The 25254-nt window shown below is 31.9% G+C and overlaps 1 protein-coding gene across 1 annotated transcript in view; it reads left to right on the forward strand.

The window, feature by feature from the left end:
• LOC145329629 (uncharacterized) overlaps positions 1 to 19094 on the forward strand; it is a 31980-nt gene extending 12886 nt beyond the window's left edge. Inside the window, exons 4-15 of the mRNA XM_080173946.1 lie at positions 4436 to 4524; positions 5140 to 5185; positions 5617 to 5689; positions 11144 to 11233; positions 11552 to 11754; positions 12117 to 12215; positions 15009 to 15122; positions 15527 to 15577; positions 16313 to 16346; positions 17028 to 17100; positions 18450 to 18489; positions 19015 to 19094. Of these exons, the coding sequence (XP_080030072.1) occupies positions 4436 to 4524; positions 5140 to 5185; positions 5617 to 5689; positions 11144 to 11233; positions 11552 to 11754; positions 12117 to 12215; positions 15009 to 15122; positions 15527 to 15577; positions 16313 to 16346; positions 17028 to 17048 (820 nt within the window). The 3' untranslated portion in view covers positions 17049 to 17100; positions 18450 to 18489; positions 19015 to 19094. The remainder of the gene's footprint in view (positions 1 to 4435; positions 4525 to 5139; positions 5186 to 5616; positions 5690 to 11143; positions 11234 to 11551; positions 11755 to 12116; positions 12216 to 15008; positions 15123 to 15526; positions 15578 to 16312; positions 16347 to 17027; positions 17101 to 18449; positions 18490 to 19014) is intronic.
• The last annotated feature ends 6160 nt before the right edge of the window (positions 19095 to 25254 follow it).

Here is a 25254-nt window from a genome sequence, read left to right on the forward strand (position 1 = left end):
TACTGTAACTGTGTCATAAGCGTGACAAGAGAAGTATGCTTTTACTGAATGCCATATCCAAATTCCGGTGCAACACATTTCCATTGCACAGTTTTGACTTACAGATAATGGTGTTGCAATTAAAGGGTTGGTTATCAACCTTACCCGATACATAAAGGGATGGAACCTGGATTCATATTAATCATACTGGAATATTCACAAAAGTTAAAACAGTGAAATTTGCTGAATAAGTCTGGTTTTAGCAGGGATTGAGGTAGGGAACATTGGACTGTAAGTTATACAGATAAACATTTTTTTCGAACACGATCTTTCATAAGTTGTCTCAAAAACTTTGTAACTTTGAATTAGGTTGTGTAAACCCACAGTGTCGAAACTTCTTCAACATAAATTTTAAACTACGGAAGGGACAAATACATATATTCATCATAATTGGGAGTGTACATCAATTTATCTTCCATATCCCTTAAGATCCCTGGATGGTTTTAAGTCCCTATTATTTTTTTCAACAGTACAAAAAATAGGATAGTTCACTGTATAATTTTTGAATCGATAAAATAAAAATGTATAATAATGCTTAATGTTTGACTGTCTAAATAATTACCCTAAAGAAAGATGTGTGAAGGACAATACGTTTATAAAAAAACAAATCGCTAGAGTCCATACCTTCCAAGTAACACAGTGACCAATTCTATCAGCCTGAAAAAGTAAAAAACTTTTAAACTTTTCATAATTTTTAATCATAAAGTTAAACAAGGTAAATTGCACTCCCCAAACAATTGAATGAATTTCTAGTTGTTTCTAGTTTAACTTTATGTCTATTCAGACGTATAGTTTCATTATTGCAGATACTTAATCCAAAACAAAAATTGAAAACGTGAGGGAAGTAGGGGCCAAAAAAGAAAAGAAAAGGGAGGGATTAAATTCTATCTCAATCCCCTACCCCCTCAAAAGCCTAGCAAGTTACATTTCTCTCATAAAGTAATGCTCAGATGAAATTTAAAAAATTCTATAATTATAAGAAACTTTATATATGATTGAATAAACTGATTCTAAAGATTCATATTTATTTTTGTGGCCTGAGATTAAAGCAATAAAACTTTAATAAAAATGTATGGGTGTATGTTTCTTGGAGCTAATTTAGCGGTCATATACCAGAGATAGAAATAGAGTGTTCATACTATATTACTGAAACAAGGATGACAACATCCATAAAAGCGAAGCACTGAAACGGTAGGACAAACGGACATTAACTCTTGTGTCAGAATTGAATAATCAGAATATAAATGTATAAAAGTCGAACGAAACGAAATTGTAAGTTAATTTGTTGAAAAACTGCTTGATACAGGATAATGTTTATGGACATACTTACATTTTTAGGACTTGATTATAGATTTGTCTCGCTCCTACTATTGTTCTTTGTTGTCCCAGGAATCAATATACCAAAAATCGGATCAAACGGATAATTAGATCACAAAAAAAGTTTGTTGTTAAAAAAGTAGAAAAATCAACATGTTTAAAATGGACGTACGGACATTCTGGTAATGATTATAGAGATGATACGCTTTCTAAATCGTACCTAACTACTACAGGAATCATCATGCAAAGTTTGAAATCGATAGGACAATTCTAACATGCCTAAATTAACGAATAAAAGCTATCTATCTCGGACGGACGGACGTACGGACGCACAGTGGGATCTTTTGCCAAAAAACGGGACATTAAGGGTAGACAAAAGTAAACATCAATAAAAAAGCTTGTATTTGACGAAATGATGTAATTTCTTTTGCTTTAACTCAAAAATAACATAAATTTTGCTCCTGTTAACTTCTAATGTGCATTTGGTAAGTACGTCTGGCGGTTTTGGAGGAGCGAAGCTACCCTATTTTTAAAAAATCTATAAACCTTCATAACTTTAGTTAGGATAGGAATATTTTAACAAAATAAACGTCTATGTAAATATTTCTTCAATGCAAACAATGTTTGTGAACATGAATATAGCGTCAGGTGCACCCAGTTCGAGTCCCGGCATTTTTAGGTAGGTCCAGTATAAGTAAAATAGGACACTAATAAGGCATGTTTTCTAATGTTTTTTTTACAGATATAAACAACAATAACATAATTTTCAAAACACTTTTGATTTTGTGTTAATACCTTTATTCTAAGTCTAGCTATCTTCATTTAAAGTTTGTATAAGAATATAAACATAATTGCTTATATTATATTCTCTCTCAAACGTATATTTCTCTCTCTCTCTCTCAGATGCATATATAATGTTTTTGCAATATTATAATTAATCCCCGAATTTGAATTTCTGCTGAACCAAAACCAGTTAGAAATACAATTTTTTTCAGAACACATGAAATTTAGCAAATTTAATTGCTAAAATAAAAGTATTAATAAGTCATCTTTTTTAAGGACTCCTTGTTCCCTTAAATGTCCATTAAAACCGCGAGAACGGCAAAAATCGTTAAAAATCACACCTACGGCGGCAAATAACGGCGAAACGGTTGGCTGGAGGCAAATAATGCATAAGTAAAGAAAGTTCCGCCTCAAAAAGTTATAAAACATTGCAGAGATGACTTTGGGCTCTAAAATGACTCCTTCCCCCTCTAACGAGGAAAAATTTCAAATTAACAAGAACGAAATTGTTCAAACCATGCAATGTAAAATGCTCAATTACTCAAAAACGGCCGGGAGGCCCCATGTTATGAAAACTGTTTTAAACACAATACATGTTGCATATTAATATTATTATTGCAAAACCCGGGGCATCCTGGCCGTTTTTGGGTAAAATGGAGAAAACTGATTTTTTGGGGTTAAAAATCTTAATATTTTTGGTGAAATTTTCTCACAAAATGTCAATTTACACCACCAAAAAAATATTTTTTTAAAATTTTTCTTTAATTAGACATTGGTACAGGTATCTGAAAAGTACCTCAATCAAAAATTATTTTCATAAGATGAACATAAATGTATTTTTTGTTGCTTTGAAAAAATTGTGTAAAAAAATCTGGAAAATCATCAAAACTGAAAAGAAATTTTTCACTACCTTTTTTAAAAATGGCATAAATCCGCCAAAAATGAATATTTTTTAAAAATTTCTTTTCTAGCTGTCTACTTACAGCCATTATTAATTCCTAGGATAGATAAAAGTCAATTTTAAATTTTTTGGATGTCCCACTGGATCCCACTGTGGGACGGGCCGACCTTAATTATAGAAAAGCTACGCTTTTAAAAATTACAAATAAATACAAAATATTTGACCAATAACTACAATATCTACAATAAGATATGGCAAACATTAATTTCATAAAAAACTAAAATTTATCTGTTTAATTTTTACAAGAACAAAAATATGTCACTGCTTTGTATACCAACTTGCAAAATAAGGAGAATAATAATAGTAAAGTGGAATTGTGTGGAATAAATAGCTGAAAACTCAAATATGTCTTCAATAAAACCAAGGATTGTATACAGTAAGGTTGACATTTTCGAGAAAACTAAAATTAAGTTTTTAAATGCATTTAAAAAACTGAAAAGTAGTAGATAAATGCTTTTTAGCAACAAGGATGACAGCATCCATAAGTAATTAGCACAAACAATAATTAATTGGCAAACTGAATTAAAAGAGAAAGAAGGACGTAGAAATAGAAAAAAAAGTATCTTTTACAAAATCTGCCATCTATAATTTTAAAAATATTTGAAAAAATCACAATTAGTATGTACAGATATATTGAATTATAGAATAGCTTTGATAAAAATTGGTCTTTAGTAATGCTATCCTTATATCTCTTTTTCACTTTAGTTTTCTTCCTTTAGTCTTTTCTATGGCCAATGAATACTAATATGCGCTTTAACTCACTTTGTCTGGTTGTCTATCCATACAATGTTTTTGTGCTGTCTTATATATGGATGTTGCATTCTTTTTAATGACTTAGTATGAAAAAAATTATACCTTTCAACTAATTTACTCAGTAGTACGTTTATTAAATGAATAAATATTAAATATATTAGACGTATTTTCCCCATACCCCAGCAAATGCACTTGTAAAAAAAGACAATAAAACTGTGTTTATGACGGCGGTAAAGGTGTAATGTTGACAGTGGGTAAAAACATATTGCCAAAAATAAACAAAAAACAAAATTTACATAAACACACCTACTTTTAGTCAAAAACACAGTCACTGTACTTTTTTTCTAGTCGTAGAAATGGCAGCATCCATATAGGTTACAACTTAACAAGCAATAACTGTATTTTTGTCATACCCCCTAAAAAGCAGACAATTTAACAATAAAAACTGTGTCTTTTGACAATTAAATTACTGTGTTTTTGACAGTAGGTTGACTATATTAATGTAATTTTTGTTAGTCGTAGATCCGCCATGTACCCGTTTTAAACATACAACTTTATATTAAACATTTATTTATAATTTAGTGAAGAAGAAGAAGGTGGACGGAGAATAAGTTGTGTTGGAAGTGGAACAACACTGAGCACTAATACTGATAGAAACAGTCATATCTCAGGCAGGGGACACAACAAATTTAACATTATTTATCCAAGTCTAAATAACATATGTTATTTTAAAAACCCACCACTCAGATATTTGTCCAAATTAAGAATAAGAAACTAAAAAAGACGAAAACTGAATATCAACCCAATTATACCAAAAATAACCATACCTCTTAAAAACCTGTATTAAAGGGATCAATATTCCATGAGAATATATCAAATTGTTTTTAAGATAACACATAACAGTAATTTGTTAGGCAACCCTCAACATTTGCCAAAATGGCAACGCGCTGTTTGCTATCATCGGGGATTTATTTAACACTGGGCCACACTGCTTTATAACAGAGACATTAAAATGGTTCCTTCTGCTGCTATGTCTAGCGAATCACACTAATAATGATGGGGAATGTCTTAGCCTGTAAAAGGCGTAATTCTTTGCCATGTACTTTGGACATCCAGACAAAGGTCATGCAGGTTTTATTGTCTAAGAGAAAGAGCAACAAAATCAGTAAAATAGATAAAATAAAGTTTATACTGACAGTTTAAAGAAAATATTATATTCATTCTCCAATGCTTCTTAGGGTCTTTATTAAAAATCTAAAATTAAAAGTGTCCCTTTCTTTTTACAGACAGAAACAGTATCTCATTTGACAGAAATAGCTTATCCATTGACAGGTGAGTTGCATTTTAAAAATAAATTGGACTTAACAATCGTCGACTCATTGACAGGGTTTAATTGCCGCAATCAATCCGCAGGTTTATGGCCGTTTGTCTATTCAGATTCTTTTACTGAGGAGTTCTGTTTGCTTTACTATTATAAAGCATGTAGACCTATCAATATAAAATATAATAAAGACAATAATATTGCAGACAACCAACCATTTGATTGCCAGATTTTAGTCTAGAAGTCTTCATTGTGCTTGGAAATAAGTATACTACCTTCCTGACAAATTAGCAGCAATAGGTACAACCTTTACCATCTAAATCCAAGGCTCGGAATCTATAATCTTTAGGCCGGTTGTCGAACCTTAATACAAATCTTTTGGATGCCAGTACTTTTTTGTATTTTTGTTTTCAGCTATCTATAAATTTGGAATTTATTGTAGAGCAAGTCTGTCAGTGGGAAGAAATAGTTATCTGGACACCAAGGGCAGCGCAGGCAATGTTAGAATGGACGAGGTAATACACAGACAGATTTTCATTAATAGATTGATAATTATTTACATAAATAGATAGATAAAAAGATTAATAGATTGACTAATAAATAGATAGAATAATAGTAGATTAACAGATAGTTTAATCAATAGACTGATTAATGAAAGGAAAATTAATAGATACATATATAGCTCAATAAATTGATAGACATATAAATAGTTCAATAGATTGTTAGACATATAAATAGATCAATAGATTGATAGATACACATATTGATTAATAGATTGATTGGTAGATACAAATATAGATTGGCAGATACAAATATAGATTAATAGACATATATTAGATAGATCAATAGATTTATAAATATATAGCTAGATTAATTAATAAACAGATACTTATATAGATAGATCAATATATTGATAGGTTAATACATAAATAGATGCTAGTTGCAGCGGCCCTAGTCTCTAAATGAGATTAGGAGAGGTCATAAACATTACTTAAAACCAACCCAAGATAATTATAGAGCCCACCAAAAAAGCACAACTAATTTGGACCAGAAATTCTTTAGATCTTTAGCTTCAGACAAAGAACAACCCTACTTCCTTATATAATAGGATATAGATAGATATATAAAATAAGACAAATGAAACGAGAAAAAGAAGATAAAAAATGTAGATGGATTATTTAATGCTTTATGCAAGAATCTCAAAAAGATATTTTTCTTTCTTTTTTGATGCATTTTGCGATAGTTTTGACATATATTATTGCAAAAAAAAAATCTGAATTTTACAGTACTAAAATTGTTCTTTTCAAAAATAAATCAACTTCCCTTTTGAATTCAATTAACCTCTTTTAGAAACATTTTGGAAAGATATATTTTTAGATTTTCTATTTACCCATTATGTATTATTTCGTGGCATTAAAACTGTTATAAAAAAGAGGTCTCCAAAAGTGTGTCTGCCTTTTGGTCCCCATAATCTTACAAATGTACGTGTCTGAAGAAAAAGTACTATTTTTTTAATTGATTTATGTGTAAGAAAATTCAACTAGCAAACCTAATTTCAAATTGCTGAAAAAGTATGGACTGGAGGCAAATTTATTGTAGAGTATTCCAGGAACTTAGTTGATAAAAAAATTGGCGATAGATTAGCATTACCACAAATTATGATTTACAAATTACCCCTTCTGTAGATTAGAATTACTGGTGAAATAGTTTTGACAAAGCTAGTTTGTACAACTAAATCTCAATTGGATAATAGTTCCCAAAGTTCTTAGGCTAACAAATGAGGGAACTTGTTTTAAAACCATATTGCTTCTGTTTTAGATTTAAAGTTAGATGGTTCAAGACAAATATAGAGTATATTTTGTTACAGCGCTAGTTCCTTTGAGCAAATTTAGTAGTGATAAAATAAAAGTTGAGTAATAACAGTAAAAAGAATGGATAAAAGAATCAGTGATCAGGATAAAGTATTATGAAAGCAAGATTAGATTAGCAGGAAAATGAAAAAAGCTAAAACATTTTTAAATCCGATGTAAACAGCAAAGGAACTCCAAAGTTGGACAGACAGGCATCCACTCAACATTTGTTTACCTGGTATCTCAAAGGTATACAAAATTACCATATTCTGTAGATTAAAACAAAAAGTTGGAAAGTTTGGACACTGAAGGTTTGTACAACCCAATCAAATCTAGCAAGTATTCACAAAGTCTATAGGACAACAAATAAGTTATCATGATTATTAAACTTTAGAGACCAGTATGATTTACAGTCTATTGTCCTTACCCCCTTTATTTAGAAATAGGGTATTCCTATCCAGTTTTTTCTTAAACAAAAAACTGGATAGGAATATCATTCTCATTTAAACAAAAACTTATTTTTATGCTAAAATGTGGTTTAATTTTGTTTTTTAATTTTCATTTATTTCTCCCAAGTAGTCATTTTTTTCCCTGAGGTAACTATGCTTTCTTTTAGTAATTAATAAAAATTATAAAATCTTTAACAAAAAAAAATTAAAATCTTCAAAAAAAAATTCAAAAATCTTCTAAAAATATTTTCTCAGATTTTCATATAAATATGACTGTATAGACATGGGAATTCCAGTCGTGCAAGGCTTGTGGTGCAGATCTGAGATTCTGTTCACTGGTTGCCATGCTCGGGGAAAAAAATGAATACCTCGGGGATAAAAATGATACCAGGGAAAAAAATGATACCTCAAGGAAAAAAATAACTACCTCAGGGAAATAAATGACTACATCGGGGAGAAAAAAAGAATATTTATATCCACTATTTAAGGGGTCGTTTATGTGAGAATGACATTTGACATAAACATTTGAGTTATATGTCAACTCAAGTCTTTTAGATTTTAAGGAATAGAAAACACAAAGATTTAAGTAACTTTTTAAAAGAAACAAAAAATGTAAATTGAATATCATGCAGCCCATAATTTATATTTTATATTTCTGAAGATCTATCCCTTTTCTTTTATAAAGGCTGAGTTAGACAAGGTTTATTAGTCGGGAAAGCTTTTCTTGTCAAAATTTAATTTGTGTTTTTTTTTTATACCAATATTAAATATATTATCATTAATTGTGTCGATAAGAGTAAGTCCCCTGTAGGATAGGGGTGCAGCTAAGGGATCTACCTTTTAGATTTAGTATCATTGTGAACTTTAGAATATTTCTATAGAACCTGACATTTTATTTTTAACCTTCAGCTTTTACTAGTGCTTTTGTTTATACATTGGAGTGAATTCATGTGAATTTTAAATGCATAAGCAAATTGGAATATACAATCTTTGTCTGAAAGCCCTATTAATGGCTTGGTACTTAAATCCGCTGTTTGAGGCATTCATTTGATATCACTACTGATTTCAAATTTGTGACACCCTTAATGGGGGTTAAAAATTAAAAACGTATATATTCTACATATCTTACAAGAGGGTTATAACATCCAAAACATCTAAATGTTTAATATACAGGGGATTAATCACAAGAATTTTACAGTTTAAATTTATGAAGAGACTTTGTTACAATGAAAAGCAGTAACAAAAAGATGCATTGAAAAACAAGCTGTAATTTGAATTATAAAAAAGATTCGCAAAAATAATTTCTGCTTGAATGAGAAAACAGTTTACCAATTATTTTCAGACAAAGTAGTCTAAGCGGAAATTCAAACATTTGGTTTTTATACGATTTCACTCCTAAAAAGAACTCTGCACTGGGAGTTTCAAAAAAATTTTAAAAAAGAGGATGGTATTTCCCCCACACCTTATCTTCTGTTGTTTGGATGTTCATCGTTCAAAAATATCAACAAAAAATTTTGATAGTTTCGGCTACTCTTTAAGGTAAATTGCTGACTCCTTTTGTAAAGATTCTCTTTACCATTAGAACATCCAGAGTACAACTTACTTTGTCCGTCAGTCTGTCGGGTAGACTGCAAAAGATATCTACATAGCAATATTAGAGGTTTAGTGATTTTTTGTTATGTACATATATGCTTTTTTTATTTTTTATGATTACAGTACAACTGCTCTAGAATTCTCTTCTTTTCATGACTATGATTAGGTGTTTTACTACTTATATTTCATCCTTGTTTATGTTAATTAAGCATTTGATCTTTTAAAAGATTAAATAATATATGAATCTGTTAATGTTTTCAAATGTAAAAAATAAGTTTAGGAGGACACTAACAATTTATGTAAAAGAAAAGTGTAATAAATTCTACCATCTCATTTCTCAAAACTTTTGAAATAGGTTATAAAGTTAGAATAAGTAGAGCAAAAAATAATACATAAAAGTGAACTGTAACAGATTTACGATTCTCCTTTCCCGGCCCTTTGGGACTAACAATACTGATATTAATCTTATGATTATTATTTTTATATTCGTGGAAAATAGTCTAAAATACGATGCTATACAAGATTTTTCATTAGGACCCCTTCTGATTTGCAAACAAAATAACCCATTCTGAAGATAAAATTAAAAAAAAAATTTTTTTGATACCAGTTAGGAACCAACCAACAAATAAAACTTTGGGTACCAGTATAAATTACAGTCTAATGTCTCTCCCTTACTGCTTATGAGGAATGTCAAATATAGCATTCTGTTTTTTTTCTATTTGTATGCAAGGTCGATAATCTAAGCAATTAACTTTGCAAAGTAAAAAGATCATAAAAAAGAGAAATTATAAGATAAGACTTTTTAACAGAATTACTTCCTCTGGATAATGTTTTAATTTCTCAAAAAACAAGTATGACAATAAGCGAGACTAGCAGCACTGTCTATAATACAAAGTAGAACGAAAACTTGGTTTGATTAAACCTCTTGGGGCAAAGCCCCTAGAGGCTAGGGGCGAAGCCGCTTGTTTTTAATAAACAAACAAACATAAAAATACTCTCCCTCAAAGTGCCTGTTATAGCGAATAAAATATAAAAATTGAAGATAAGTAAATTTTTTTTGTATGCCTAATCCCTGCGGGACTACCCTGCACCCAATTTAACCTTACCTAACCTATCTTAAGGTTAAAAGCTAACACACGTATAAAATTCAATCCCAACAAATCACTTCGATTTTTTCAAAATAAGGGGGTGGGAGTTTTCCGCTTAACTAGGGACTTTTATAGCAACCGCCCATTAAACCTTCTGTTCTTCTATTTAGATATGCGATATTGGGAGCTATCCGTTATGGACAGATAAACGTACCCATCCAAAATGTTGAAAAACTTTGCTTTAAGGAATAATAAAGCATTGTTGTTTATTTCAATGGTAATTGTTAAGGTCATGAAAAGTAAAAATTATGATAAATTAGAAGTAAATAATATTTCTAAAAATAACAACTGTATTTTTAAAAGCGAGGCTAAACTATAATTAGGGACGATCTGTCCGTCCGTAATGGTTAGAATTGTCCTATCGATTTCAAACTTTGCATGGTGATTCTTGTAATAGCTAGGCACGATTTAGAAAGCGTAGCAACTCTATAATTGTTACCAGAATGTCTGTATGTCCATTTTAAACATGCTGATTTTTAACTTTTTTAACAACTAATTTTTATATGAAATAATCATCCGACTGTTCTGATTTTTAAATTACTATAATCAAGTCCTACAAATGTAAGTATATCCTTAAACATTATCCTGTATTTAAGCAGTTTTTCCACAAATTTATTTACAATTTTGTTTTGACTTTTATACATTTATATTCTGCTTGTTGAGTTCTGTCACTCTACAAGTGATATTTGTCCTACCAGTTTAGAGCTTTGTTTTTATGGATGTTGTCATCTTTGTTGTACTGTTACATTAGGTGCATAAAATTGAAATATAGTTATTAAGTTATAATAAAAATCACCTAAGCGCAGCTGTTTCACATTTTGGTTGGCTCCGTCCGTATGTCGATAACGGATAGCTCTTATCCTTCACTTATACAAAAAAAACTCCAATTAATTGTCCATTGCTCTATCCTCACATCACTGAATATTTAGGATGATGGAGACGAAATGGAGAATATTGCCACCCTGGAGGGAATTATTAATACTATACAGGAGACTATCCACCCTCCAAGACACAGTAAGGTAATAAACTTATCTTGTAATTGTGTGCGAGTGTGACAAGTCACATGACCATATGCTGACAAATTCAATGATTGTCCGAAATGGATATATTATCACTTCGATCTTACTCCAGATTATATACTCTAATATAGTGAAACTTGTAGCTGACTAAAAAACAATCTCCTTTAACCCATCCCATCCCCTTTTACTGGATGAACAAATTCACCAATGAGTGATGTTCACCTAAATTGATGACAATTTCCCCGTTTTCATAATATCCACGTTTATTCTATGTACATCAATTGACAGATCTGTTTTAGTTTAACTTTTTTTCTGTAGGATTCGGCCATTGAAATGCTGGAGATGAAAGAGCTTGGGGGAAGGCAAGACTCAGAGGAGGGGACAGACAACAAAGGAGTGGAGGTTGAGTGGAGGGGGGAGCTGAAACAGCCGGAAGAGTGGAGGAGACAAAGCTGGAGGGGGGAGTTTCAGAAAGGAGAGGAGGCGGATGAAAGTGCAGGGGAGGCTTCCCCTTTTATCAGGTTTGAAAATATTTATGGGAATGGTGTAGTTTTTTACAGCATCATCATTGCCATTTATTCCTTTTTAGAATGTGTGCCATGCACAATGGTTCTCCAATCTTTTTTGGATTTGGTAGGATTTGAGGCATCGCTGAGAGATGAGATTTCCTCTCATCTTGCATTTCATATATTTGTTTCATCCTCCAGGTATTTTGGTCCATCTGGTTTTCTCTTTCCTTGAGCATTCCACGCTAAGGCTTGATTGGTTAAATCATCACTTAGGAAAATAAATAAGAATAGTAATCCTATTATAAAGATTTACGACATATTTGTTAATAATTTTCAAGGAAAATGTTTTTTTTGTGATTAAATGAAATATTTAGAACTTCCCTGAAGACAGATTCGGCACGCCATGAGAAACGACGTAGAACAGAGGTGAAGATTAAAATGGATGTTGAGAACCTCCACTGTATGAGCCAAAGGTAAAAACTTCGTCATATTGAGGACATTAAGATGGTTTTTCTTCTGTAGCTAAGTAAAATGCATGAGTGTAATTTTTAGTAAGAGTAGGGAAAGTGCCTTGTCCACAAACTTACGCAACTTTTTAACTAGTACAAATAAGAAATCTAGATAAAGGTGGTGCAATCAAACTGTTCGAAAGTCATAAGTTCCTCCTGTTTTTTTGACAAAGTTTCACCGTATTTGTAAAAAATTGTTATAATAACAGTTGGTACAGTTTTTAACATCTTCAGTTGTGTCTGACTCCTACAAAGTCTTAGTATTGAAAGTTGAGGTTTAACTGTTTTTGTTTCGCTCATGTGCCTGGTATCTGTCTTGTTAAAAGCGAAGCTTTTCTAAAATTATGGTCAGTCCGTCCATCCTTCGATCTGTTTTTCGTTAATTTAGACATGTTAGAATTGTCCTAATAATTTTCATGACTTTTCTTATAACAGTTAGGTACGATTTAGAGATCATAGCAACTCTATTAACATTACCGGAAAGTCCGTACGTCAATATTTGTTTTATTATATATAATCATCCTATTCATCTGATTTTTAGAATAATGATTCCTAGGACAACATGGTCCAACTTCATAAGCAAAACACATCTAGAATCAAGTCCTAAATATTAAAGTATTTCCTTAAACAATATCCTGTATTTACACAACAAGTTTTGTGCAATTTTGTTTAGACTTTTACAAATTAATGTTTTTCTAATTAAGCTGAGTTGGATCCTTAAAAAATCGCTTAGTGGGGCAAAATTGTTTTCGTGAAAAATCCTCCAAAATCACATAAAAATCTACAAAAATTAAATAAAATCCTATGTTAATAACCCTTCTATGATTTTGTTTAATTTTTGTAGATTTTTAATGTGATTTTGGTGGATTTTTCACGAAAACAATTTTGCCCCACTAAGCGATTAGTGGGGAATTTTTTTTTTATAGAATACAACTCTGTTTGTTTGTCCTTCCTTTTGATTTTAGAGCTTCGCATTTATGAATGTTGTGATCCTTGTTTAGTTGTAAGTAATGGAATAATAAGTTTGTGCTAACAAGTTCAAACAATTCAAAACTTGTACAAAATATTTTTACCTTAACTAAAGATAAAAAACTTATAGGTTTGGAAATTCAGACATCATAGAGTATTTTTTTAATAATTAAGAAAAAGTTAAAGTTAATTTGAGTCTTATAATGCCAAGACTCGAACCCGACAATTAACCGAAGGTAAGTGTGTCCATGACATATATGTACTTCTATGCAGTTATTGGATGTCTATTTGTCAAAGCAGTAGGAAGTATTTTTTTGTCTGTATAAAATTTTGTGAATCTTGGCTTTTTTCGTCGGATTTTCAATCTTTCTAGAAGGTCAATTCCATATAATTAACAATAGACGTTGTACAAAAATCTTTTTTTAAAAGGCATCAGTTTTCAATAAATGTAATTCTGTAAAAATAAGTTCAATTTCCTAACTTAACCAATAATATCCTTGAGCGAAAGAAACAAAGAAATAGCTCAAAGTCCAAAGTGTAAAAAACTTTTGCGAATATTTTTTTGCAATGCACCTTTGAAAAAAAAATAAATACAAAATAGTGAATAAAAGGCACTATATTGTGATGGATCACAATTAAAAGTTTTTTTAAAGGGGTAGGAGGGAAACCTCATTTCTAAAACTCATTGAGGTTAGTCTATGTTAAGAGAGATTTGTTCAAGTCTTTTCTATTGATCTGACGATTGACAAAAATTTTATAAACAAAATTACCCCTTTGGTAGATAAAAATTAATTGTTGAAATGCTTCAACACTTCTAGTTTGATACCAACAAAGCATTATTCATTAAAACTTCTTGAACCATTGAAAAAACTACGTGGTCATGAAACATTGTAATTTACAATCCAATGTCCCCTCCCTCCCTGGGTCTTTTCTTTATGCGGCTAACACAAGCCGCTTCACATGCGGCTGTCAAATCATCCACTTATTATTAATGCGCCAAGTCATCCTTCCCTAATGCCAAGTTATGCCTTGTAACCTGGGAGGGAGGGGACATTGGGCTGTTCATTACACTAGTCCTCAAGGTTTCGTAATAACGTTTTCTTATTCAATGGGTTAATAATTTAAGCGCTTTAATTGAATTTTAATTGGTTTATTTAGTTGAGTGTCCTAAAGTTTCAACTAGCAATCTACAGTTGTAATCTACACAGGGGAGTTATTTTATATATCATCATTGGGGATGTAAATCAATTTATAGGCCATTGTCTTATCCCTTATGACCCCTGCTTGTAAACACACAAACATTGAAATGACAGTCACAACCAACAAAACTTTATATTCAAAACTTTCAGTGATAAACGGATGTCAAAACTTTGTTGATTTTTGTTGTTGTTAAATAAATAAGTTTGTTACCGCCTTCTTTATCATTGTTTTCAATACGTTTAGTGTGTTGTATAAAACTTTAGATCCCTAAAACTGTATGTCTGTAATTTTACTGTGCAAAATGTAATGTTTTCATTGTTTTCAATACGTAAAGTGTGTTCTATAAAGCTTTTGATCCCTTACACGGTCTGTCTGTAATTTTGCTGGATTTAACTGTAAAAACGTAGTTTTCATTGTTTTAACACGCACAGTGGGTTCTATGAAGATTTGGATCCCTAATACTACATGTCTGTCTGTAATTTTATTGTAAAAAATTTTTTTTTTTAGATTCTAAAAGTCCTTAATTATAAAAAAGATTTGTTAGGGAATTGCATATTATAAGGGGTCGATTTATTTTTGTATTTTTAGTTTGACGACATCTCCGAGAACGTGTAGAACGCCTCTAATTACGCGACAAGCTGTCTCAAATTCCAGTTGTAATAGGTCCATACTCAGCAATAGCAGCAGTATCAACTATTCCAGGTAATGTCCCATCAATTCTCTTAATAGCACAGCTACTCGATAACCATAGTATGTCCGACCTACCGACCATGGATAAATAAGTAGCGAAACTCATAGACGCTAATGACGAGGGTAAAGTGGTGTTTACCCCCCTCTCATTTTCACGCCCTTAAAATAAATAAGCTTTGACGTCCCTGTCGACACTACTTTAGAAATGTTCTGTAACGTCATGTATGATGATTATCAAAGCTTCCATACAAGATCTAGCTGATATTTTGTGTTAGAAGATTTTCTCTGTAAATGGTCATCCAATCCAATACTTAGTCCGTTGGTCTGTCATTCATACTGGAAACATATAAACATTAAATAAATATTTGATATTTTCGTTATCCTTGCTAAAGTTAAAAGAAAAAATATTTATTCAGATCTCCTATGAGTGGCAATAACGGCAAGTACAAGAATTCTCCAGCTAATAGGTAATACTTTTAGATACAAAGATAACAACATCCATAAAAGCGAAGATCAAAAATAAGGAAATATGTCAAACAAATATTTAAAAAATCTCAGAACTTTAAATTATAAGACTTGAATTGAATATAGATATAATTCGCTTGTTATTTTGTACCTTGTTGCCCTAGAAATCATTATTAAAAATCCAGGTATAAGTTATAACCAACAAGAGAAATAAATATAAAATAATAATTGGGGGGCAAATGAGGAGGTCGTCAATTTTACGATGTGTTGCCCCCCAACGACAGCTGAAAAACACGTATAGGTTTCGTGATTTTTTTCCTGAATTAATTTCACTGTAAAAACAAAATGATAAAATATTAGACTTTCTAATAACAATTATAGAATCGCTTCGCTTTTTAATCGTGCCTGTTACAGGAATCATTATGCCGATTTCTAGATCGTTGCCCAAATTAACATAAAAGCTTTAGGGAGGTTACTAAAAAAATATGATGTCTGTTTGTACCGACAAAAGCTTGCTTGGACCAATAACGTATTTCTTTACTTCTTTTTATAGGACCTGGAAAGATTTAATGGGAGAGTAGCTCCACCATCTCTGAAAAACTTCCTCCTAGAAACTCTGGAATTTATAGACACCCCCTAGAGGCCACATATGACAAAAAATGATATATTTTCCCTTAATTAATATAAAATTGTATCATAAATTATACGAAAATATTATCTTTATGATTTATTTTCAGAAAACAATCTTTGGCGTCCACAAGAACAAATCAGGTTAATTAATCATTTTTGTAGCGCAGCTTCTAAATAAATTGTTGTTATTTTATTTATTTGTATAATATAAATTCGTATTGTGTAGGTTTGGTGATTCTTTTAACAATGTTTTATTTATTTATAACAATATAAGCATAATGCTGTTCATTTCAATATAATGCTAGTAAGTAATGGTAATAACTAAATTGGATTTTTTTCGCCAAAAAAAAGCTTTCTTTAGATATAATTTTAACATAAAATTAGTTTTATATTGTTACGTTATTGACTGTGCCTTTCAGAAAAGTTTTATTGAACTGTAAAATCTCGTCATTCCATAAGAAAAAAATTCTGGGCAGCACATTTTTTTTTGGGGGGGGGGGATTTTCATTTTTGGAGGGGGTTGGGGGTGTCCCACCCCCCAAGAAAATAGCTCAAAACCACCACAGGACCAATAGGTATATTTCCTGAAGAGTTGAATCCGATCGGTTCAGTGGTTACCGAGATCTTAAGGGACAGACGGACATCGTTCTACTTTGTATTATAGATATTATATTTTAAACTTCAAATGATTTTGGACCAAGGGATTCCATACCTAATAATTTTAACGCTATCACCTATCTCATTTTATTCAAATAAATTGAAAATGAGGTGGTTGTGCTTGCTAGGCACTTTCAAAGAAATCACCATTTTTTTCTGTTTTAGAATGAGTTTTCATCGCAATGACAACTAATTTCTCGGATCCTTTTCTTTCTGTTTCTCACAGGGTTTATGGCAGGTATAATCATGTAATTTCTGTTTCTCACAGGGTTTATGGCAGGTATAGTCATGTAATTTCTGTTTCTCACAGGGTTTATGGCAGGTATAGTCATGTAATTTCTGTTTCACACAGAGTTTATGGCAGGTACAGTCATGTAATTTCTGTTTCTCACAGGGTTTATGGCAGATATAGTCATATAATTTCTGTTTCTCACAGGGTTTATGGCAGGTATAGTCATATAATTCTGTTTCGCACAGGGTTTATGGCAGGTATAGTCAGGTAATTTCTGTTTCTCACAGGGTTTATGGCAGGTATAATCATGTAATTTCTGTTTCTCACAGGTTTTATGGCAGGTACAGTCATATAATTTCTGTTTCACACAGGGTTTATGGCAGGTATATTCATGTAATTTCTGTTTCACACAGGGTTTATGGCAGGTATAGTCATATAATTTCTGTTTCGCACAGGGTTTATGGCAGGTACAGTCATATAATTTCTGTTTCTCACAGGGTTTATGGCAGGTACAGTCATATAATTTCTGTTTCTCACAGGGTTTATGGCAGGTATAGTCATGTAATTTCTGTTTCTCACAGGGTTTATGTCAGGTACAGTCATATAATTTCTGTTTCTCACAGGGTTTATGGCAGGTATAGTCATATAATTTATGTTTCACACAGGGTTTATGGCAGGTATAGTCATGTAATTTCTGTTTCTCACAGGGTTTATGTCAGGTACAGTCATATAATTTCTGTTTCTCACAGGGTTTATGGCAGGTATAGTCATATAATTTATGTTTCTCACAGGGTTTATGGCAGGTACAGTCATATAATTTCTGTTTCTCACAGGGTTTATGGCAGGTATAGTCATATAATTTATGTTTCTCACAGGGTTTATGGCAGGTACAGTCATATAATTTCTGTTTCTCACAGGGTTTATGTCAGGTACAGTCATATAATTTCTGTTTCTCACAGGGTTTATGGCAGGTATAGTCATATAATTTATGTTTCTCACAGGGTTTATGGCAGGTACAGTCATATAATTTCTGTTTCTCACAGGGTTTATGGCAGGTATAGTCATGTAATTTCTTGTTAAACAGCTCTAACTAACATCGAATTCAAATAGAAAAGATATTTGTTCAGAATTCGTTTTAGAACAGACTTTAGGGAAAAAAAGAAAGAAAGAAAAGGGTAAAGAAATAGTTAGAAAAAGGTAACTTATAGGAAGTTAACATCGTATTTATTTGAGAGTGAGAACCAATGACAATAGATAGCTCCATTACAGAAGAACAAAAAGAACAGACGGATAGAAAGACAGTCACAATTATAAATAGAATAAACTTGCTGCTAGATGAAAATATAACTATTTAGGATGGTCCTTCCTCTTGTGTCATCTGGATGCAGAATGCAGGTAAACGGTTCAGATACATTTTTTTGGGTATTCAGATCAATTCTCATTTAAAAGTAACAAAATGTTTGTCTGTCTTTCTGTCTGTGTTTGCTTGTCTGTAGCTAACCTATATGGTTCTCCTTTACAGTGAGGCTTCTCATAGATCCAGGGATGGTATCTTTACCCTCCCAAGAGAAATTGCTTATAGAAAAAATGACCCCTCCAACCTCATTATAAAAATCAAATTTATTTTATGGAGGGTCGACCTCCGCTCCCTTCCATCCAGTGCCCCAAATAATGCATATATAACAAAAGTGCCAGTTTAGCAAACTTTATGTTCATAAAAATAGCACAAACTTTACAAATTTTATAAATATTACGAGGTACTTAACCATCAGCATTTAGCGTAATTTTCCTTGTTATTCTTGTTTGTGGGATCTGGCGCTAATACTGTGCCATGGAAGGTACAGTATTAGCGCCAGATCCACTAGAGGTACTCTATCAGAAGCTTTGTCTTAAATCACCAATATAAAATATTTATTTCAGACCATTTGACGAACCATTTTGGGACACAAAGCCAAGAAAAGGATCCGAGGAGTTTATACGAGCTCAACTCAATAAAACACTGAGAAATAATTTGACAGCGGGTGCGGCAACCACCGCACCCCAGTCCATCCTTGACAATCAATCAGCTATGCTTCAAGCAATTTTTAATCGTACAGGTTGTTATGTATACAAGAAAGGCATAAAAATTTCTTGTTTTTGATTAAGAAAAACGCATTTTTAAAAAGTCTTTTTTAAAAGTCTTAAATATTTAACATATTCTTAATTATCTTTGGATTGTTAAGAAATATTGCAAAACAGGGATCTAAATTATTAAGACAATGGCCGATAAATTGATGTATATCCCAGATGATGTTATACAAAATTAACCCTTCTGTAAATTACAATTATTGGTTGGTACGTTTGAAACAACAAATCGAAATTCGATTGAAGTAGTTAATCGAACGAATAAGAAAACGTTATTATAAAACTTTTTTGGCTAGTGTAATAAACAGCCCATTGTCCCTTCCCCCCCTGGTGCAGCAGCTTGATAGATTTGTTCGCCTGTATACATAATCCTTACCTCTAGAATCAGCACAATCAACACAGGATAACCTTGACGACCTTATTAACAATGATACACACAACAGTGATCAACACAGTTTCAGTGATAACCTAGAACAGCCCAATATTTATAGTGAGTTTAGTGTTGATTATAATATTACCTACTATAGAGAGGTGGATAGTGATAGAAAATAATATGCTTGCTTCTAGAGGTTGCTACTCTTTAATTAACCTAATCATATGTCTGGCTTACTACAGAAAGATTAAACATTTTTTTTTAAAACGGTTACCCTCAAATTGCCTTGTCGAGCACAGGAACGCCCCCTAAATAATTTTAAAATTGTTAAGAATGAGTGAGAGAAAGAGAGAGAGAGAGGAGATGGGTAGTTTTTCGTGTGGTTTAAATTTTGTGTTAGGTTGGGTTTTATTTTGTACATGATATTCCTGCAGGATTACGGTCCCCCGAATGAGTAAGGGACAAATAAAAAAAATTCCTCCCATGATTTAATTTTATTTTAATAAGAAAGGGGGGGGGGTGGCAAGGGGTTTGGATATCTTTGATGGGAAAGTACGGTGTAAAAAGAGGAATAAGCAAAATTAAAAAAAATGAAATATATCCTATTATATAAAGTAGTAAGCGTTTTTTGTCTGTCCAGAAGAATCTCGCTAACCGCTGAACCGATTTTGTTACCCATTACAATGAAGCTTTTTATAGGTCCTAGGAAAGTTTGAAACTATTTTTGGAGAAGGTGTCTTCACCCCCTACCAAAAAAATATTCTTTTAACTCTTTTGAAACTCAAATTTAAAATGGACTGAGGTCGACCTTTTCCCCTCCTAGAGGCTTCTAGGGGCGTAGCCGCTAGTAAATCATATAAGAAAATACTTTTTTTGTTTGCTACTCTAAAAATGAACTAAGTTGATTTTTTATTGTATTATGCTTTATAAATTACAAACCAAAGTGCAAAAACTATTTGATAAAAACAAAAAAAATGATTATCATTTTTTTATCTATTTTAAAAACACTGTGTGTTGTGACAAAACAAATAAACATTTGGATCATGGAAATAAAACGAAGGAGCGGGTTTCGTCGTGTTTTCACAAAAGCTTTTGATAGGTTGTTTTAGGTTAGTAAGTAGCCCCACAGGGTTAGAGCCTCTCGGAGGGGCTAGAAATAGGAGAAAAGCCATTGTGAAAGTACAACGAATCTCGCTACTTCGTTTTCATTCCATGATTCAAACATTTTCATAAATTTAGGTATTGAGATGGGATTGATTTGAGAAAATAAAATGAAATAAAATATTTTTTGAAAATTAAATGCAACCCACAATTTATAATTGTATATAACTGATTGTATCAACCCTGTATTTTAATTTTTATTTTCATTATATTTTACATTTTACACCTTTTTTATTTTAAACTCTAAAGTAAAACTTCTTTATATGCAAATATGTAATATTGTAAAATTATTATGTTAAAATATTTGTTTACAATGTGCTTTTAATGTGTGATTTTTAATCTGCTTTGTTTTGATATACTTTTTTGCTACTCTTTAATTTACTTTGTAAATAAAGAAACTTTTAATTTAAATAAGCATTATTTTATAAATTCAAACAGGTTTTTATAAAAAAAATCACCTGTCTATGTATGAGCTGAGAAAGTCTCATTTTCCAAATATTGTTACGGACTGACGGACGGACAGAAAAATTACATTATAGAGTAGCTTCGCTACTAAAATTTTGTCTTTTCTATTTTCAATTTTACAGTTTGACTAGCTCCGCTTTTTATGAATAAATTGTCAGTGTTATTAATTTCCATTATGGCTTTGAAACCGGTTAATTTCTGCTGGATTTGGACCGGTTCTGAGCCATACTGAAACATCATGTATAGCGTTAAATTGCAGACAATTTTCCACGGGTGATAAAGTAAAAATTCTAAAATCAAAACCAGTTTCGTTAGTCTGGGCCTTCGGCTCATCGAGGCAATCAAAACTGGTTTAATTTTATTTCTTTTATTTTAATATCCACGGACAGCTGTCTATAATACGATGCGATTAATAACTATTCTTTATTTGTGCAAAAACAAATTTTATATCTTGTCTATACCTATATTTACAAAATTATAGTTGAATTTTTTAAAGCACTTTTAAGATTATAAACTAGCAACATATATGCCAATAAAATAGTTGAAATAAAATTTTAGATTTTTCCATTAATTTGTTATTCATCTTGTAAAAATGTGACTGGTTACAGCGGAAAATAGCGGCTGGGCGGCAGTTATGCTTTGATAGCTGCTTATACAGATATTAAACAAAATATAGACGATGGTTTCTAACATTTTTATACATTTAGGGTCGGTCTGTTCGACCGCCTCTATGTCATATTGTTCTAAAAGTAGGTGTGATGATTTCTGTAAAAGTTGATGTCAAAGTTTAAACAAATCTAATTTATTAAGTAGCCAAGCACAATAAATTATGGATGGACAAAATTATTGCAAAAAATAAGAGAATGAAAAGAACAGTAATATAAAATCACGAAACCTTGTATTTTGTAACATAACCGAAAGACTGACGGACAAAGTGAATTGTACACTGCATGCGTATCTTCGCCAACAAAAGCAGACAATCTTGAATAGCAGCCCTTCGTATACTTCGTATGTAATTTTTAATAGCAGTAATATTTTTTTTGTCTGAAGCTTAAGATTTCAATAACTACTGAACCGATTGAACTCTCAATTCAAGAATGCTCATTATAGGCCCTGGGATGGCTTTAGGCTTTTTATTATTTAGATTTTAGTCTTGGGATGGTTTTGTGCTATTTTGTTCCATCGCATCCACTTTGAATGAAAAGCCTCTAGATGCTACGGGCGCAGCTGCTAGTTAGGTATATGAGAGATGGAAATAGCAATATATCAAATTTTGGATCTACTGCAGTTCACGGTAAAATATTGCTGGTAAGCAATATTTCCAAAAATCTATGAATTTTAAAGGCTGCTAGCTGCCAAACGGCTGAACGTACAGATCATGCCCGCACACCATTTAAGCGGCATACGAACGCCTACAAATAATTTGGAATAGCCATAAATCAATAATGCATAATTATCTCGCAGTGCAGAGAAATGCGCGAAAAAGACCTATTTTAAGCGTTCTTTCTTCAGTGAAGCTTATCCTGTGCATAATTGGCTATTCCAGATTATTTGTAGGCTTTCTTATGCCGCTTAAAATGGTGTGCGGGTATGATCTGTACGTTCAGCCGTTTGGCAGCTAGCAACCTTTAATTTTTTTTAGATTTTTGGAAATATTGCTTACCAGCAATATTTTACCGTGAACTGCAGTAGATCCCAAATTTTCAATTAGATATTAGGAATACTGAATACAAGTAATTTCAAGATTGAAAATTCTTACAGTGATACACTTTAAAAGAATTTTAAAACTTATTGTTTACGATGGTTTAACACGATATGATGGTTTTCCTTATCTGTTTAGGGGGAAGGTCATAACCAAAACATGCCTTCTTATTATATACTATCAATTTGGTATTTTCAGCTTAGGCAACGGCTATACTTGGTGATATGAAACTATCGGATACGTCCCTAGAGGCCTTTGATTTGGGGGGAGGGGGGGATTTAACAACCTTACTTTCAATTTTAGTTTTTTTAAAGTTCCTATGCGAAGCTACACTGTAAAGGAAAACCATTTCGGTTCAGCGGTTACAGATATTATTCGGTTCAGGACAGACAGACAGACACAGATCATGATTATTTTATATAGTGACAATGTATGAAACAATGCATAGAATTTTGTAAATATGAGTTCACAATATTATCTTTTATGGTTATATTGAAATACATATCTTTACATTACCATGGACACTTAAGACTTTAGAGAATAGTTTTGCAATAAAGGGGTTTGTTGTATATACGGCACCTCTCTCCCAAAACGGTATAATTTAGCTACATTTGTTCATACAACTGATTTAACTGACACTAGTCCCCAAAGTTTTATAATAACGTTTTCTTATTCGTTTTTTTTATTTGATTGGTTGGTTCATTAAGTTGAGAGTATAGACATGAAACCGTTAATTGTAATCTACAATATAGATAATTGTGTGGTATCTTCATTGGGGATGTACATCAATTTTTCGGCCATTGTCTTATACCTTTAGATCGATGCAGAGCAATAAAACATTATATAATAATTATCATTCTAAAAGTGAATTTATTTTACTATGTCGTCTTGAGAATGCAAAATCCAAACTAAAGAATATTGAATATGGTAGATACACACTTATCTCAAGCACTTGCATCTATGGGCTCTGTATAAATAACAATAGCCTAGAACCATCCCAGGGATTAAATCTAAAATTTAAATTGCCCAAAACCATGCCATGTCCTATGTTAAACTTTTCTATTAAGAAGGACTCAATCCGTTCAGCAGTTATTGAAATCTTAAGATTCAGACAAAAAACTTTAGTACTTTATATAATAGGATAGGTATATTTATTTACCTTGGATAACATTTTGCTTTTCCTCAAAAAGACTAGTGAGTGAAACAAACTTTGCATTAGACTTTAATGAAAAATATTTTTGGGTGATTTATCTTGTGAGGGTACCCTCCACCAAAATAGTTGAAAATCTTCCCTGGGCCTATAAAAAGCTTCACTGTATCAGAGCACTCTCTTGTTTCATGCAGTTTGTGAGATCCTTCGCTATAGACACACAGACTGACAGGCATAATTTTTCTTTGTTAATATGGAAAAATAATGTTTACCTATCCAATGTTTTATTGCAGTTATTTTTTAATAATAGCGCATTTAAGGCAATTAAAATGTCGTCATAGTATGATAATTTATCAAAATATGTTATTTTCTACTTTGTTTATAACAAAGAATGCTTAAGAAACTGGTTTGGTCTGTTCGTTATGATCTCGCAACCAAATGAATCATTAGGTCATAAATTTTAGAGAAGTTTCTTTCAGCTCCAGCGGTGGTTTTTTAGGTTTCTGTTCCTTCTTTTCCATCCGATTATGCTAGGGGCGAAGGCACTAAGACACTAGTAATACTAGTAATCAAAAAATACATTCCGGCCAAATTATGATAGGAAAATAGGAAGTTAAGCACCACAAATCAGACAAATGAAGTTTTAGATAAGATGTTCAGTGTCATAAAATTGATATTTAATAATTAACATACATATAAAGTATAAAAAACACGAAACCTTTTTATATGAAATATGTATTGGGCTTTCGTAGCATGACCGACAAACCAGATAAAGCATTAACTAGATTATCATTGATATAGGTAATCTACACAAAAATATCAGCCGTCCATCTTGACGAGCGGCTTAGAAAAAATTGAATTAAGTACAGTTAACGGTATAATGTTCCTGGGATCGATTATCTCCAAAATCTATAAGTTTTTAAGGCAACTAGCGGCCAAACGGCTGAATGTTTATTGTAGTGTATCTCTGCGGGTTAGGGCCTTGCCTCGAGCGGGTGGCGAAGTCTCTGTAACAATCAGTAGCGTATGCGGCCTTAGCTTCGAAGGTTGGTAAGGTTGATTCCCTGCTATGGATAGCTTGCAGCACACTAATCACAAGAGTAGACGGTCTGGGTGCCCACAGGGGTCTTTGTGTGAAATCCAGTAGTATAATTTGGAACTATGGGTTCCTTATAAATAAACAAT

Source organism: Acartia tonsa, chromosome 10 (assembly GCF_053477335.1).
Source record: "Acartia tonsa isolate MP-2025a chromosome 10, ASM5347733v1, whole genome shotgun sequence".
In the NCBI taxonomy this organism is placed as follows: Eukaryota; Metazoa; Arthropoda; class Copepoda; order Calanoida; family Acartiidae; genus Acartia; species Acartia tonsa.